We start from the raw sequence: 18,275 nt of genomic DNA on the forward strand, positions 1-18,275 counted from the left end.
GACAACAGAGCGAAAGCACTCTGCAGACTGTGTGAAACAGCACTCGCGGAAGTATAAAACATGTTGGCTGACAGTTGGGAAAATTCCCTGGAAGCAGCTCAACATGTCAGTTATGTAGCGACATGGTAAATTATGTGTGGTTCTGGGATGCCTGAACACAACACCCCCTTTTTCATCAGTACTTCCTTATCACTCTGCCTTCCATCACTCCCACGTCACAAGAGAAGCCTTTCGACACTAACAGACTCTTCACTTTTGGCCTTGTTTCAAAATCTTCGTACGTGATTTTTAGACCTCACCAGACAGATTTTGCTACAACTCAGCTCAGTATCACCTGCCTGCAGGCAGTGTGTACTGTATACAATGGCTGTTGTGATTCGCTGGTATTTGGCGGAAATCGATGCGTCACTGCCGAGCTTCGGCCTCGGGCTACCTGGCATGATCATGAATTTGCGACAGTCGTGGTGAATTACTCAGCGTGTGTGGGTGAGCACTTGTCCAGTCTTGCACTCCACGCCCAGAGAAGGTTCATTTATGTTACTGTTGAGAATGGAATTTTACAATATATTATCAATGATGCAAAACAGAAATAACCTCAAGGCTCAAGCACAAATCTTGCACAAATTATTGGCTGATGGTTGTCTCGTAACTGAACAGAGGAGAGTCAATGCTTTATGTTATGTGAGAGTTTTATCCATATGATGTAAAATGTGGGGAAGTCAACGTCACTTTTCATACAAAGATTCAGTTTTTTAATCAAATTGTTTTAATATGGGTCCAAAAAGTCCAACATATACATTAGAAATCCTTATAGAATATTGCCCTTTGAATACTCGAGTTATAACAAAACATTTGCTTTTTTGATGGACATCATGGTCGGGATTTTGATGCAGCCAAATAACGTCAGCAGTTTGAGGAAAAGGCTGAGATGTAACGATGAATGCTAACTGGTTGTGTGTTTCATCATCCGGCAAACATCAATGGCTTCTCAGCTAGCATGAGGGTGAATCAATAATGACTGAATTCTCATTTTGGGCTGAGCTTTTGCTTTACATTTTGAGATGTCTGGACTCGGAGCAATATTTCACTTTGGTTGAACATTTTTCATTTTTCAAAAGCAAGCCCTGATACGAAGCAGTGAGCATTTGGCCCCTGGTGTTGTGAGGTTTTTCTTTCAAATCACAAGTACATTTAAATCTTAAAAAGTGTAACAGTCTGAAGTTCAAAAACATGGTCCGAACACAAGCACTGCCGGCCAAATGTCTCACACACGAGGAACTTTTAAGGGGATAAATGTGAGTGTTCATATTTTTTTTCAAGAGACTCTTAAAAATTACACATCCATCTCTGTATTATAACTCTAAAACACAGCACAGGATTTTCTATGTGTTCATGTACAATCAAATGAATGAATGGATAAACACTTGCAAAGCAGCAGAACACGGGGTCTTTCAAGGGCAGGTCCGCTGGGCCCATGCAGGCCAATTAGCAGCCACTGTGACAGACCCCCCCCCCCCCCCCTCCACCCCACTGTTATCTCATGTTTCATTTTACCGCCATTGTTCCCGTCTCCGAAATCCCAAGGCAACCGAGTCCATGCAACGACCTGTGCACCGCAGCCCTCACATCTCCGACCATGAATAATCGAGAGAAGCTAGTCAAAACCTTTATCACCTCCACTCTACCGTGGACAAATATCCGCTTCAGTGGCCACATTTCTGCATCAGATTTATAAAAACACAGCGGTAGCGGTGCTTACTCTCACCTGAAATAAAGGGAGAGGAAAAACAGCATTGTTTGCTTGACGACTATCCAATTTTGACCGTATCAACGAGATGTGAAAAGGATTTACAAACCCAAACGGAGAGAAGTTTCAGCCGAAATGGAAATCTTACATTCACTGGACATTTGGTAAGCTGATGCATCATTGTTCATCCGAATCATACTGTGTCTTTCAGCTTTAGAGATGGTCACCACATGCTTTCGTATAATTTCAATGTATTCTGAACTAAACCAAGATTGCATATTTTTATTTCGGGCCACTGCTTGCACTTCATTTGTTCGCACAATTAAAATATCCTGGTCGAAAACATACACTGACAGAGATCAACAGATACATTCAAGAGAGGAAAATGAACACATGAACACAAGAAAAAAATGATCATTTACTGTCTGCATATGCAACATCCGCCAGAAAAAACTATTTAAGTGTAATAAACATCACACAACATTCGTAGAGGTTGAAATTAATTAAAAACCTTTAAACCTTGCAGTACAAGCCATAAACTTCGTCTCTCCTCTGCCACCTTTCTTATGCAACTGAACTCAATGGTTTTGCCTGAAATCAGTTCCCAGTTTAGTAAGCAGTGAATCACTGTGCAGTGAATTGAATTCTGGGGCACTGATTAAGTCGCATATTAAAAGAACACTGGGACACTGGTGAGTCAGTGACCTGTAAAACAATTTCAAGGAAACACACAACAATGACGTCACATTAAAAACACAGAGCTTCAAAAAATCATGAGTAAACTGGTTTATATGTATCATAGCTGCAATATCACTCACACATTGCTGCACTGGGCTGTTCAGGCAGTTGTAGAAAGGACTTGGACTTTTACTAAATAACACTATTTTCACGGCTTAAAAACTGTTCAAAGTTAACTGTTATTAAGTGAAAAGGCTGCACTCATGTTTACTTTGCTGCAACACTGGCTGCGTGGCATTTGAACCTCCCAGCTTAGCCGGGGGAAACAGTTTAACTGCAGGTGGCAGGAATTATGTTAAATTATTAAGTTAGTAATCAAAGAGCAGTAGGCAGCATGATATGTTAAGTCACTGTATTAGTGTGCAAACGTCACTAAGACCAAGGTTTGAAGTCATCAAAACAAATGTTGCAAGACTGCCAAAGTGATTATCATCAGCGCCGGCCATGTGATTCACCATTGTTTACCATGCTGTGAGCAGTCAACATGCGGTAAAGCACTTTGTTGTCTTGATGCCCAAACCATCAGTTCAGTTTGACAAAGGTGGAACATATTATTTAGAGTCCTGTATTTAAATAGAACGCCAAGTTGAATAGATTTTGTCACGCCCAACAAAATACAGTAGCTCACTTCCTGAGCAAAGGTTGAGGCACACCTAATGCTTGTGTCTCCTTGGTGCTAGCCGTTATTATATGATGAAGAAAGAGAGCAAAACACAGATGTCTCCTCCCCTAAATGTGACTGGGCTGGACATATCTACACCAGTTAATGACATCACTGACGGTACCTGACATGGCAAGACATGAGTCAAACCACGGCAGGCAACTAGTCAGTGCCACTCCTTTTCAGTTGCAAGTTAATTATGCCCCAGAGGTTTAAGGAAGTATGATAGCTGGGATAGGCCATTTACAGTGATGGAACATGTCAAATTTGTTGCAAATTGACCTACTGTAATAATCTGCAATATTTAATCTGCTGTCAAATGAAGACAAACAAGTTTATATAAGTGAAAGAGAAATTTTGAACCATGCATGTAGCACATTTCTTGGTCACGGTTTCACCATTTTTAATGTAAAAACAATCATGTTTTAAGTCCAACTGGCCTGCAATGTTTGTACATCATTTCTCAGGTAAAAAAAAAAAAAAAAAAAAAAAAAAGAGACGTCATGTTTTCACTCCATGAGGAGCTTGAAAAGGTTACAGTACCTTCCTCTTATCACCTTTAGATAACTGCAATTCTCAGTCCAAGTTTCTTTTCCTGGTTGGGTTGATTAAGTTGAAATTTTCTTTTCCAGGTCAAAAGCAAAATACAGCTGCCTCCCAAGCTTATCCCTGACAGATATCATTATTATGCATGATTATTTGTTTGTTTGAATGTTTTTTATGTTCTTTGCAGACCGTCTATTTTATGCCAACTACTATTTTTCAAAGTCTAAAAAAATGTCAACCTAATGGTGGCCCTGGAGTAAAGTAAGGCAGTCATCAAAGTCACTATAGCCTCATTGTCTTTTGTCAGAGCCATGAGTCGCTTGGAAAAGAGCTGCGCAATTAAAGTTGAACTGCATTTCAGGAAGAATTAAAATCAACATTAAATCACAGAGCAGCTCGTCGAGGTGATCAAAAACGTAGCAGTAATTTTAAAAATTGTGAGCCTGTTTCATCTTCTTTGCTACAGCCATTTTTAGCCTGTGTGTGTACCAACGGTGAAGTTGGAGAATTTGGTGACTCTTGACTCTTACACTGAGAGCACTGTGATGAGAGGCAGACCCTGGCTGACATCGAGTTTGGCCAAAATGGAGGCTTCCACAGAGCACTCACAGGGCTCTTTGCAGTTGCCCTTTCCCATATGCAGTCGGACTTGGAGTCTATTCAACAGGAATCAAAGAGCTGTGAGGAGGAGTGGCTGTATGGAGCAATTGCAGCCCACTCCAGATAGAGATCCTTCAAGGCAACAGAGAGCATGTCCAGACTAGATGCACAAGTTGTCATGAAATAGGCCTCTTTTACATTTATGACTTGAATGACTAAATCACATGTATGGTATTTACATTTATGGGTTGCAGTGTATGTTTACATGACCACAGACATTAAGAGCATGTTCAAATATTAGATTTCTGCATGGATCTGGCATCGCGGTGGATTTAGGAAACACTTTACAGTATTTAGATTACTTTAGTTACTTAAAGCAACACATGTTAAAAATCATGTTAAAGCTTATTCCAGCATTCTTTGTTCCACCATGCACTCTTAATTATAGCTATATGTTTATGCTGTATGGACCTCATGCATAGCTTTGTGTCTATATATCGTAATTTAATTTTGCACTGTGTATAAGTTTTGAGAGCCACAGACAACCAAAGTAAATTTCCTTATATACTTGGCTATGATGACATGATTATATCTCTGGAAGAGATGCTGCAAAGCAAAGCATCAGACCGGTCTATCTCACCTACTGTGTCCCATTATGCAAAGCGGTGGAGTGGTCACAACTTATAATTTCTCTTTTATTAGAGCATAAGTTGATGCAACACAATAGTGATAGTTTGCCATTAGGTGTGTTATTGTTTGCTTACATTTTCCAAAACAGGAAACCAGCTAAGCCTGGCCAAACATGCTGCAAAATAAAAACATTTTCCAGTTTTATAATGCATACAACTATGAAAAACATTACACAGCATGAAGTACACACTACACACTGCATCTTTTGGTAGAAACTAATATGTAAGTAGGGGGTTCGAAATACAGCCAGTGGCTCTTCCCACATGTATGGGTGCTGTCACTGCCACTAGTTTTATTAAGTGTATGCTTATAATACTTAAGAGTACTTTGTTGCCAATACCTCTGTACTTTTACTTACTTTTACTTATTTTTTACAGGTGACTTCTATTTGTAATGAAGTGTTTTTAACGAATGGTATTGCTTCTCTTGAATGATCTCAATACTTGTTCCACCACAGATTATGTAGCCTCGTTGTGAGACAGGTTTGGTGTGCAGCATTCACATCCGGGTATGTTTCCTGTTTTGCTGTCGCACGTTGATGACGCTAGGTGTGTCTAAATCTGTGCGCTGCAACGTTAGCTGTTTGGGCATGGTATACTTCAACCATAGACTGATTTCACAACATAAATAAGGTGAGTAGTCATTTTCCGTATGTATGTTTTGCTGGACTTGGAGCAGCGGTCAAACTATTTTTGTCATGCCGCAGCACAACGAGTTTGCAAGCTAAACTAGACTATTTTCAAAGTTAGCCGAACTGCTGTAGGTTAGCCGAGGCAACGTTAGCATCAACTGCAAAGAACTTCGCTTGTATTTTATAATTTTTACTGAGGTGACAACTAAACCTTTTCATGTAACAAATCTGAGACAACAGTAACGTTAATGAGCATCCACTACGTGTTTGTTTCTCCAGAAGTAAGTCTATTTTCGGGAGCGTAACGTTAGCTTTTAAAACTCAGTGTAACATGAGTACTGTAACTTGGCTAGCTACAACATCTAGCTAGCTGTATGCTCTCTCTTTGCTACGTTCATCAATGACATAAACTATATAGGTTATATTTCAGTTGGTTCCGTTTGTTGCTAATTGCATTCCCAGTCAAAACACTTGAATATCCCTAGGTTTAGTTTTAGTCAATTCTAAAGCAGTTGCTCTCATTGCCAGTGTCTAACGTTATGTATTTGCCCCACTTACCATATTACAATTGTCTACAAAGAAACAACAACAATAAACAATAAGGTCTCGGGTTTAAAAGTCTAAAGTGACAAGTTTGCAAAAAAATGCTGGTTTATTGAACTGAATGGAGGTAACATTACATTTTCATTCCTGCCCAACACCAAGACTACAGATGATTTCACTGATCAGCACACAACTTGAAATAGAAAGCCACTCAATGAAATGATTGGCTGGCATGTTCTGTTGGAAAAAAAAAAAAAGAGCATTCTCAGTCTTTACTGACAGAGGATTCCTCATCCAAGTATTATGCGTGCTTACATGTACAGTATTTCTACAGATTTTTAAACAGGAAACGGTTATGAGTTGTGTTAAAATAAGACGTGGCACTGTAAATACCCTCAAGTCAAAACCACAGAGTCAAAAGAAGCTTTTCATTTGAGCAGTGCTCCTATAACCTATAATTTGGATGTGTTGTACGACTTTGTAAAACGCATGTGAAATGCAAACTTTTCCCTCCAGAAGTGACTGATAAAAGTGACATTGAAAGTACATTATCACACAATTTATCTTCTCATATAATGTCAGAGTGCTTTCCAAAGCCAAGCAACCTCAAGCAAGTCCAACTGGTTCTAGAAGATGTTTCACCTCTCATCCAAGAGTCTTCAGTTCTAACTGACAAGTGGGGAGTACCTAAGTCCCTCATACGTCAATGGCTTCCATGGTGTGAACAATTCAGCAAGAGGATAAATGCTTGGGATTTCCCATTAGTCAGTTAGAACTGAAGAAGCCTCTTGGAGGAGAGGGAAAACGTCTTTTAGACGCCTTTGTAAAGCACTTAGAAGTACCATGACCTGGATGAATGAGAATCTTCACTGACTTGTCATATCATTGTTTTTCATTCATTGTGAGGGTTGCAACTAACAATTTTTATCCTAATCTATTCTTATTTATTTGTTATTCATCATCATCATTCCTAATCATTTGGTCTATAAAATATCAGAAAGAAGTGAAAAATCTCTGCCACAATTAATGTCCTAAAGCCCAAGGTGACCTCTCTGTTCATAGGTAAGGTATAATCTTATTTTTGCGGGCAAGTGGCAACTCGAACTGAATACATGAGGCACAAACTGTGGCTAGAGTGTGACGTAAATTGAAACATCTAGTCATAGTTTTCCCACAGTCAAATGACATAAGTTGCACATTTAAGTAGAGTCCAATCCATTTGTTTGTTTCCCAATAAGTCTTGTTAAAAATCTTAAATACCTGTACTTACCTAATGCCTTTTTTATTAAACCTGAAACTATGCACTCGTTATGAATGGCATATGCCATATATTCCATATTTACAATATGGAATTAGTCGACAAAAGAATAAGACAAATGACAACATCACGGTTTTAAAAGTTTAAAGTGGAAAATTTGCAACAAGCCATGTGTTTACTGAACTGAATGCAGTGTTTTGTGTCTTATCACAGATGCCAGTTTTACCACGTAAGTTTGTTATGTAATGTTACGTTTTCATTCCAACCCAGCACCAACACAACAGCCGAAGATTTCACTCATAAGCACAGAGAGCTTTCATTGAAATAAAATGACCTGATGTAGTCTTTCGTTGCAAGAAAAAATTGTTATTCATAGTTAGATGACACAGTATTGCTCAATTAAGTATGTGTGCCGACATGTACAGTATTTCCAGAGGAGCTGCAACAGGGTTATCTTATTATCCTCAGTAAGTCATGACAAAAAAGTGAAAAGTGGCCTCTCCTTAGAGATAGATTAAATCTAGTTTCTTGGGCCTGTATAGATTTTATATTTTTATATATACACACACATAAAGACACACACTGTGACGTGAAAAAATGCAAACTTTGCTGACCACAAGTTATCGAATTCTAAACATTCATTATCATACATACAGTTTATCGTATTGTATTAGCTCAAAATGATTGTAAAAGTTTAAAAGCCAGTGACAATTTTGTAAATCCTGAGGTGACTTCTTCAAATTATTTGTTTTGTCTAACCAGCGATCCAAAAATTAAAGATAGCAGCGCATAGAATAGCAGTTTTGGTTAATATGGAAGATTTAAAATCCCTAAATAAAAACAAATCAAACGAAGAAATAAGTCAAATACAGTACATAGTTACATGCATTCCCTTTTTTGTCATATTGAATTTAAAAACATGTCAAAAGGACAGTTATTTAGCTTTTTGTCTTTAGTAACTGAATGAATTGACTGTGACATGAATTTTCCATTCTACATTAATACCAACTGGCAAAAAAGAACGCAAGATGAAAACTACAGATGAAAGCAGAAAATCAAAAACCTTTAGTTAAATAAATAATTTGGTATGAAAGGACACTCATAGTAGGTCTTATCTTAATTATTTTCCAAAATTTAACATTTTGTTGTGTTAACAGAACAAAAAAACGACAGTTTAACTGTCAGTAGTCATAATGTTTGCAATATTCTACCATCCTGTAGTCTCACATTCGGCCCTCCAAGCAATTCTAGCTATCTATCTTGCGAATATCTATTAACACTATCTTATTCACCATTAAACCAGTCTGCGGTAACTGTAAGTGAGCACAAGCTAATGGACACTAATTAGCTGTCAACACTTACTGAGAATTCAGCCAAGAGAATACCTCTAATTTTCTGTCTGTACAGCTTCCAGCAGCACAGTTCATCCCTTAAAAGTACAGACAATCAATCACAAATGTAACTTAATGTCATTACAGTCAATATGAGTGTCCCTGCAGCCAGTTAGCCCACAGAAAATCATTTTAATGTGAAAGACTGTTTGTTATGGCTGCCATCAGCTCATGTCAGCAGTGATAAGCTGCGCTCAGGGTTGATTGTAAGCTGTGACAGTTGATTATTTTTCATTTTGGCATCGACAACGTGTCTCCATTTCAAAAAGGAAAATGCTCACTTGCACATCCTCATGAAAACTAATGACATGCTTTTATTTTTATGTGACATGGAAGGATCATGTCACGCTGAAAAATTATTCATCCAGTTATTTAAGGTCCAGTGGGATTTAGCGGGAGCTATTTCAGAAATTGAATATAATATTCAGAAGTATGTTTTCATCTGATATATAACAAACATTTATATAGTTTATAATCAACTGAAAACACAAAATGTTGTACCTGAGTTTCAACAGTAACCCTGAATGGACAAACCAAACACTGGCTACAAAAAGCTAAAATATATATATTTTTAAAGTTTTTGTTTGTTTGATTATAAGTAAATGCACACATATAAATATAAGATGTACATATACCAGTGTGTATTGTATTCCACTTTATTTCTTTGTTTGATTTGTTTTTAAAAGCTTCCAGAGTTAATTTGTCCTGTCCTGTTCAAACCGATACCCTTTTCACAACAGAATGAAAGAAAACTTTGTTACCTCCCTTTTTCACATTTAAAGGTCTTTTTCACAATCCAATTTCAGTTCCAAATATGTATACTTTGTTATTTACCTTTACTTCCATACAAATTCAGATGTTTCAGGGTTTTCCATTATGTAACTGTTGGTATAAATAGAAATTTAAATCAATAGTGGCATCTGAGATTTTTGAGCAGCGCTGCCTATCTGCCCTTCCATCTCGAGAAACCGTGGCTTCTCCCTAACTGACGTGTGGGAGGAGAAGGAAGGAGAGGAATTACTGAGAACTGCGAATCACTTCTCTCTTATTCTCCCCTCTGCTATCTCACCAGTATCCAGCTTCAACACGGAGTAAATCAATCAATCAATCACTGTGACTTAAGAGCACTAAGCTTGTCTCGTATGACACCAAAATCAATGTGGTCAATGGTTTTCTCACAGGAGATGTCATCTTTGTGTGGCACCAGCAACGGTTTCCAAGATGAAGGTCAAGAGGCCACAGAGAAACAGGTAAGCATAATGTAACGGATTAACACTTTGAACTGTGTTTATATGAAAAGAGTCCATAGAACTACAACCCTGATTCCAGAAAAGTTAGGACGCCGTGTGAATCAATAACAACAACAACAGTTTGGCAAAGCCCATGTAGTGTGTTTCCAGAATCCCCTTACATACCCAATCATGATACTATCACCTGATACCAGTGAACAGTTTATTTTTTTGTTTTTGTTTTTTTACTCTAGTGAGTATTTAATGCTGAAGAATGGTGTATGCGGGATCGAGCCAAAATAAACTACAGTGCGGGTGTTCATGGTAATTAAGGAACACGTCACCACTGATTTGTTTTTCATGGTTTTTTGGACGATAACAGATCTCCCGGGTACAGAGGAATAATCTTTCACTAAACAGGCAGTTATCATTAATAGATTCAATTTGTTTTGATCTTTTCATAGGATTTGTTGACAGAAGAAACATTTCCCCATTTTTCTCCTTTAGCTCATAATTCTGCCGTGAAAATGTATGCGCTTGTTGTACTGGATAATGGTTTGTTGTTTCAATCACAGTGACACAGCACTGGTTCAGCAATAGCCAACACACCAACGTTAAAAGCACAGTGATTATACATTTAAACATGTGCATCTGTGGCCTAGCGGCTTATATTCACAACGCTGATTTGATGTAAAGAGTGTTAAACTTGATAATTTGGTTAACCATTTTGTGTTGCAGGAGAAGGAGCATCCTCGCGTGCTCATCCCGGAGTTATGCCGACTCTTCTACCAGCTGGGATGGGTGACAGGGACGGGCGGAGGGATCAGTCTGAGGCGAGGGTTCGTATGTAGATTCATTTCTTGCAGTGTGTGTGTGAAATGAAAGACGTAGTTTGATGATATTATCTGGTGCTTCCTGTTTCGCCATTGACAGGTGACCAAATGTGCCGTTACCTTTCATAGATTTTCTGGGTTGTTGGAAACATTTAGGAAAATGTAAATACACAATTCAACAAAATATGTAGCAGATGGCATCGTTTTTTCCACGTTTGAGTGCGGAAATGTCACATGTTGGGAGTTTAACTGTGACTTTCCCAACAAAAACTGAATTCACCTTCGATTAACTTTACTGTTTGCATATGTTTGACAATCATGCCAAAACTGTAATTGTGTTTTGTGGGCTTTTTTCAAGAGCGTTTGTATGCTGACAAAAGTGCAGGGAGGCTGATGTGAGGTCGGTTATATCGGTTTTGACAATGTGTGCAAATCTAGGGTGAAGACAGAAGGCCACAGTTTTGCCATAATGAAACAGAATTCAAACTGAAGGCTTTGACAGGTTATTACAAACATCTTTGAACTGTGTTGTTTTGGATGGCAGCTACAAAGAAAGCACCACCCATTAGCAAATCCCTGTCTGAAATGTGGAATAAGCCAGGAGAGGAAGTTGATGAAACTTCAGATGAAACCAAATAAGATTTACTGACTGCCGCTTCATGTATGCTGGTATTTCATTCAGATAGAAAAAACATTGTAACTCTAAAATGATTCACAGCAGAATTTTCTTTCATCTTGTTAAGTTATTGTTCTTTTAGATTCAGATGGAAAATAAGCAGTTCTAAGCTCCACTGCAGTATTTCTGCTGTGCCCAGTATTACTTCTCAAAATGGCTGTGTTTTTGACAGGGTAATAATGACTATTTTCCAATGTATGGCCCCAGCTTCATCCACATGGTCTGCTAAATGAGAGCCATTCAGATTTATCCATATTGTGGATGTTTATAAGTTGGTGCTTTAATTGTTTGATGAACTGATTCATTAAAACAAGGCCTCTAACAATTATCCACTTCCTCTTCATAAAAGGAAGCAGATGAAAATGTGTAATACATGAAGCAATCTGAATAGACAGTATTGTTGTCAGACTGATACACAGCTCCTCACAAAAATGCTAATGAGTGTATTTTTATTTTCTGTGAGTGCAGGTCTGAATTTTAAGTTTTGAAGCCTGTTTTCCAGAGTAGCTTTGGTTTGACTCAGAAATGACTCAGAGCCTGAGGCGGTCTCGCCAAACCTTGCACAAGAAAATCAATATGCTACTCCTTTATCTGCTGTGTTTGTTGTTAGATAAAGAAGCGTAGAATGGCTGTATCCTCCACATTCTGTGAGGAAACGTTAAAGCTCTCGACATTTACGCAAAAATATGATCATTGTAAAGATTTTGAGGGGATCAAGCTGTGTGTTAAACAGCGTTTTTTCAGCAAGTCTCTTGTTCAGGGTTGTAGAAAGTAAATTTTTTGAACACTGATTAACTTCTTGATTAGGGTCATGACGCATCAGGAAGTCACTGAAACATTATTGACAGTGCAGGCTATTAGTTCAAAGTGCACTGCAAATAAATGGAACAATGGAGACTGAGACCCAAAAAAGAGTTTTAGATTTAAAAATTATGACCTCAGCGATAACTGCAAAAAGTCCCTGGGAGAATGTTGCAGAAGTATAAAGAATTACTTGCATTAACTGCCCTGCAGATTGGATTCTTTGTGGATGGCTAGAACAGCTTTACTGAATCTTTCTTTTACATTTTGCTGTAGCCATAAAGTTTCAACTCAGTACACACCATAACATTTTCTTTGAGATAAAGACAAAATAACCTGACGGGAGTCCTGCAAAGGCCTTGATGCTCCATTATGGCATGAGAAACTAACTCCTGGCATTGCTATTTCAATTACTTTACTGTCCATGTCTGTCTCCTTGATATAAACACATGCTGTGCTGTTTGTTGTGTAACCTGCAGAGAGCAGATCTACATTGCACCGTCAGGCGTCCAGAAAGAGAGGATACAGGTGAGCAGGCTCTAATCACAGTGAAATATTGCTCTGCTCAGTACAAATAATCCGTTGAGAGTTTTGGTTGAGCAGTATTCAGATGAGTGTGTTATGTTTTAAATCATATCTAATGTTTGTGTTACTCAGCCAGATGACATGTTCGTGTGTGACGTGGAGGAGAGGGACATCAGCTGTCCACCTGCCTGGAAGAAGTTAAAGAAGAGCCAGTGTACACCGCTTTTCATGAATGCCTATACCATGAGAGGTGAGCCACTCATGATACGTTCACACACACACACACACACACACACACACACACACACACACACACACACACACACACACACACACACACACACACACACACCACCACCAGTTATCTTTTTAATTAAGTCAGTCATATCCTTGTCTTGTCTTTGTCTGAGCACTGGTGTACGAAACTGATTCCAAAAACCCTTGGATGCCTTGTGGCATGTAAATAAAACACAATGCAGTCATTTGCAAATGAACTGAGTTTACCAACGCCAGTTTTACAAAGTGTTCCTGAGTCCATGTAGTAACATCCTTTATCCAATCATGTGTTCACAAAGTGTTGAACTTCGCTCCATCCTCGCTTGTGAACGACTGAGCCTTTCCAGGATGTCCCTTTTGTACCCAATCATGATACTATCACCTGTTACCAATGAACCCAAACAGGTGTTTTTGGAGCATTCCACACCTTTCCCAGTTTTCAATATTGTACATGTCAAAAAGGATTTGCAAGTTATCCCATTCTGTTTAATTTCAGTTTTACACAGCATCCCAACTTTTGTTCTACAGCACAAAGAAAGAAATCAGAAAACAAATTTGCTTATGTATAAACATACACTTTTATTTTAATAACGATGTTTCTGATTTGAATGGCTAACGTAACTGTTGCGATAACGTTCCCTTAAAGTTCACTTAAATGAGTTTGTCATTAGAAATGATGTAAGAATTGGAAAGAAAATTGTGAAATCAGTAGCCTCCAAACAATTTCCTTCTGTAACAACTACATTTTAAACACATTTTTTATTCTATAAACAAGGTCTATATTAATTGCCAGCATGGTTTCTCTTTGGATAGGTTTATTCTGAAATAAACATTGTGTGGAAGCTGTGGTTTGTTGAAATATTGCTTTGAGATCAAATTCCAGCTTTACAAAGAAACAGACAATGGTGCACTCATAAGATGCAGGTTTTGAATGAAGGCATTGTAATTAAAGGTCAACATTTTAACTTAATGACCCACCTCAAAGTGATGATTCTTGTATCCATTACTCATCCCTTCCATCCTGGAATGCCAGGTGAAAGTGTGCACTGAAACCTGGAAGCCATTACTAGCACAATTTAAATTGTACCGAAGAATTTCAAAGCAAAGTGCACCTTGATGTCAGATCATCATTTGTGTGTGTGTGTGTGTGTGTGTGTGTGTGTGTGTGTGTGTGTGTGTGTGTGTGTGTGTGTGTGCGTGTGCGTGCGTGTGTTTTACAATTACCATTTCAGAAAAACAATACCAGTAGACAACCCTCAAAAAATCAAAATCTGCTTTTCCTTTGCTAAAATACAGGGGCACAGGCAGTTATACACACCCACTCCAAGGCTGCTGTCATGGCAACACTGCTGTATCCTGGAAAAGAGTTCAGGATAACACACCAGGAGATGATCAAGGGGATTCGTAAGGGCACCTCAGGCACCAACTATCGGTACGTAATCAAGCAGTGAGGATTAGTGAAGTCCAAAGAGCTTCCAAGCATTTTCATTTCTCAGTCAAGTGGAGGTTCATAAAGTCTCGGTATCTTTACACTCATAGTAGAGATCATAGCTGCAGACTCACTGTATTGATTCGCCATTTTGAATGACAAATAGTGCAAATCCAAAGAGTGCTCCACCTGGGCAGACAAGGCAGGACCGAGCTTCACCTGATTTTTGGAATCAAACTGTTTGCAGTTGCTGTAACTTGATGTTTCTGTTTAAATGGATTTCAGTAACGTTACCAAGATTCTGTTAGAACCCTCCCTCGCTGAATATTTAAAAACTGTTTCTTAATGGTTGGGGTGGAGAATTCGGCTGAACCAAACTTTCAAGTTCATTTTGAGAAGAAAAGGCACCTTTTTTTTTCTCTTTTTTTCCACACTTGGTTGTTGTTGGAAAAATTACTTGTCCTATCATCACATGACAAAAAAAAACAACAATTTAGTGTGTCGTTCTTCTTTAGCTACTTTGTGTGGGTCAGTGGCAGGGCGGTGGTGCGTCAGAATCATTTCACCGTTTTCATCCCACCAAAGTTTGCAAGCCTGAGAATACAAACTTTAGCACAGTGGCAAAGGATATCAGTAATCAGTGGTTCATCTTCCAAGGGCCGTTAAAATTAATGAAAACTTGCCTACCAAGGATAATTAGTCAAGGTGGAGTTCTGGAACAAGCTGACCTACAATCAGTCTGACAGTAGAAATTTCCGGCGTCGCCTGTTGCAGCTGGCAAATTTTCTGTGGAAACCAACATTTTGGGCTCATCAGGAATAAAAAATAGAACATGAAATCAACCTCACAAAGAGTACGGTTTCATAGTCCGCAGGCTTTGTTCATAAAACAGATGGCCATATAAACCGCTCTCTCTTAGCCACGATCTCTTGGTACGTGAATGTGCCCTGTCTTGTCTTAATTTTCTCAATCACCGTGATGGAAATCACAGGCTGAAACATGTGAGTCTCACCACAAAACTGTTCTGTTCAGCACAGGTATCGTTGCAGGAGTTCAGATTGCCAGCAAAGATCTTTCATTCATTTTATTTCATTTCGTTTCATCACATTTCATCCTGTGGATACGATCAGGTTCTGTTTGAAATAATACATTTAAAAAGGCTTTGTTTCATTCATTGATTTGAAGGCCAGATAGGAATAACATTTGAACAGTTCAAATATTCGGCTGTGTGCTTGTTACCCATCCAGGCAGCAGAAAAAGGGCGAAATGTTGGCAGAGGTTTATATGATTCCTCTCTGGTTAGAGCTGCAGTGGAGGCGGTCAGGAGCCTGTTAGATTACAGCAGTGACAAATTATTATTTTCATTATTCATTATTTTGATTCTTCAGTCTTTAAGTGTCATAAAATGCTGAAAAACTTCAAACTTCAAATTGCTTGTTTTGTTCAATTAGCAGTCCAAAACCCAAAGATACTCAACTTATGCTGATATAAAACAGAGATAATGCCTGGTTCACAGTCATTCTATTGCTTTGATTTGATTGCCTTGCAATCAGAGACTGTACAGCAGACGTGTCAAGCTCAGAAAACAGGCCTGTCTTAATGTTGCATCTGACTATGATGGCAAAAGTTAATGCCTCACAAAGAAAACAACCTGGGTGTAATTTGTCATTTTGTACCCTGCATATACCAGGTATGACGACACCCTGGTTGTGCCTATCATTGAAAATACACCAGAAGAGAAGGACTTGAAAGACCGAATGGCTCGGGCGATGGAGGAATACCCAGATTCATGTGCGGTCCTCGTCCGCCGGCATGGTGTCTACGTCTGGGGGGAGTCGTGGGAAAAAGCCAAGACCATGTGAGCATTTAATTCCCAGCATTATTAACCTTTTTGATCCGGTTTATGACCAAGAATATATATGTGTGTTTGTATTGTAGGCATGTGTCACAAAGAAAATCAATTAAAATCTCTCCTCCAGCACTTAAAATGCTGCTGTGCTTTGCAGGTGTGAATGCTACGACTACCTGTTCGACATCGCCGTCCAGATGAAGCAGTGTGGACTGGACCCTTCAGCCCTCCCAATGGAAGAGAAGGGAATAGTTTGACTCTCACTGGCGCTTTTTAAAGAGTAATTTGTTGCAGAAAGGTCAGTGGAGTTCAATCAGGAGAGCAGATTGTAATCATTTGCCTTTCACGCCGGCCTGCTTCAGATTTGCTAAAATTTGATGGTAAGGGCAGAGTCAGGATTGAAGGAGAGTGAATGCCTGTGATCCGGAAGCGCCTGGAGGTACGCTGCAAAGCACTGTGGGGCAACTCATGAGTGAGCAGCTGTCAGATCGTGGTCCTCGGGTTCAACAGCTTTCCTATTCAAGTTTGACTGCACAGGAATCAGGGTTTGGTGTGCGTGTGTCAGGCATGAACATACTGTGCATTTCAACTGGAATGGTGATAGCTACCTTTGCTGCAATCAGTAAAAACAGATGGGATGTAAACCGTGAATCACAGGCATTATTTGAAATTATTTTTTAGGTTTTCCCTTTGAATAAAGATGCAATACCAGAAACAAAGATTTAAAATGTGAACCAGAAACCAGTTTTCCATCCTGATGGTCATTTCATTCTCTTACATTTTTAATACAGAATGATGCCTGATGTTTTGTAAAAGCTTTTAATCATTTCAGATTGGAGCTATATTTCAGCCTCGGACAACAAATACACAAACTTGTGATAATAATAATGTTTGCGGTCATCTTGTCAAACACCTTTTCACTGAAAATAAACCCGTGCTGTGTGAAAGGACACTTCCTGTGTCGGTGGACATCCTTCACTCCCAAGCCAGCACTCCAGGAGCAGGCGGGTGTTTTTGTTGCAGGCGCCGCACAATGACTGTGGAGCCTTACACAGCATGCCTCTAGTTGTCTGCATACTTATTTCTCATGAAAGCCAGAGTTGTTCTTTTAACAAGCTCCCTCTGCTGCCACCATCCCACTGCTTCCACCACTATAGTGCTCACAACAGAGTGCTGTCGAATATGCTGCAGGCTTATTTGAAATTGGAAAAAAAGAGAACTTCATACAAAAGAAACAACAACAAAAATATTCTCTCGTGCTGCGCTAACACGGCCAAGATTCCCCATCTGATGATTAACGAGGAGTTCTGGTGAACTCGTTAGCAAAAGAAACTGAACACAAGCACCACCATAACATAACAGTGACACTGCGATGCTCACAATGTCTGAATCACATTGTCCGCTCCTAAACAGACAAATATCTGATCTCAGATCTTAGTCTAGTTGTTCTTGAATCGTTGCTGTTGTTCTGAGGAAAAACATGTTGACAAATCTATTCAGCATTAAAGTCAGATTATGGCAACGAAAACCAAATATGTGCATTATATAGTCCAATATTCACCCCATTATGCATTTATATTAGTATTTTTTACCTGTCAGACAGCAGAGTTCAGCAACAGACACATTAAGAATGGAATATCAAGACTACCATGATGTGGGGGCTCAGGGGGCCAGGAGGCCAGCTGAGCTCAAACACCTTTCCCACAAATAGTGGTGTGACTGAGTGAAAGTGCTCAGAGGTATAGTGCAGGTGGTCACTTTGAAAAAAAAACAGAAACAAGATAACTACAACATTTTCACTGACCAGTCGACCATTTTTATACCTCGGTAGCAAAAACAAGGGCTTTCATAT

General features: G+C 39.0%; 1 protein-coding gene across 1 annotated transcript; it reads left to right on the top strand.

Annotated features, from left to right (window-relative positions):
- Positions 1–5,518: 5,518 nt before the first annotated feature.
- LOC121608012 (APAF1 interacting protein) lies at positions 5,519–17,394 on the top strand. The gene is made up of 8 exons (XM_041939106.1): positions 5,519–5,614; positions 9,987–10,055; positions 10,773–10,873; positions 12,824–12,872; positions 13,002–13,119; positions 14,442–14,577; positions 16,265–16,432; positions 16,581–17,394. The coding sequence occupies exons 2-8, from the start codon at positions 9,990–9,992 to the stop codon at positions 16,678–16,680; spliced, it is 738 nt and encodes a 245-aa protein (XP_041795040.1). The 5' UTR covers positions 5,519–5,614; positions 9,987–9,989; the 3' UTR covers positions 16,681–17,394.
- The last annotated feature ends 881 nt before the right edge of the window (positions 17,395–18,275 follow it).

Source organism: Chelmon rostratus, chromosome 1, assembly GCF_017976325.1.
Source record: "Chelmon rostratus isolate fCheRos1 chromosome 1, fCheRos1.pri, whole genome shotgun sequence".
Lineage (NCBI taxonomy): Eukaryota > Metazoa > Chordata > Actinopteri > Chaetodontiformes > Chaetodontidae > Chelmon > Chelmon rostratus.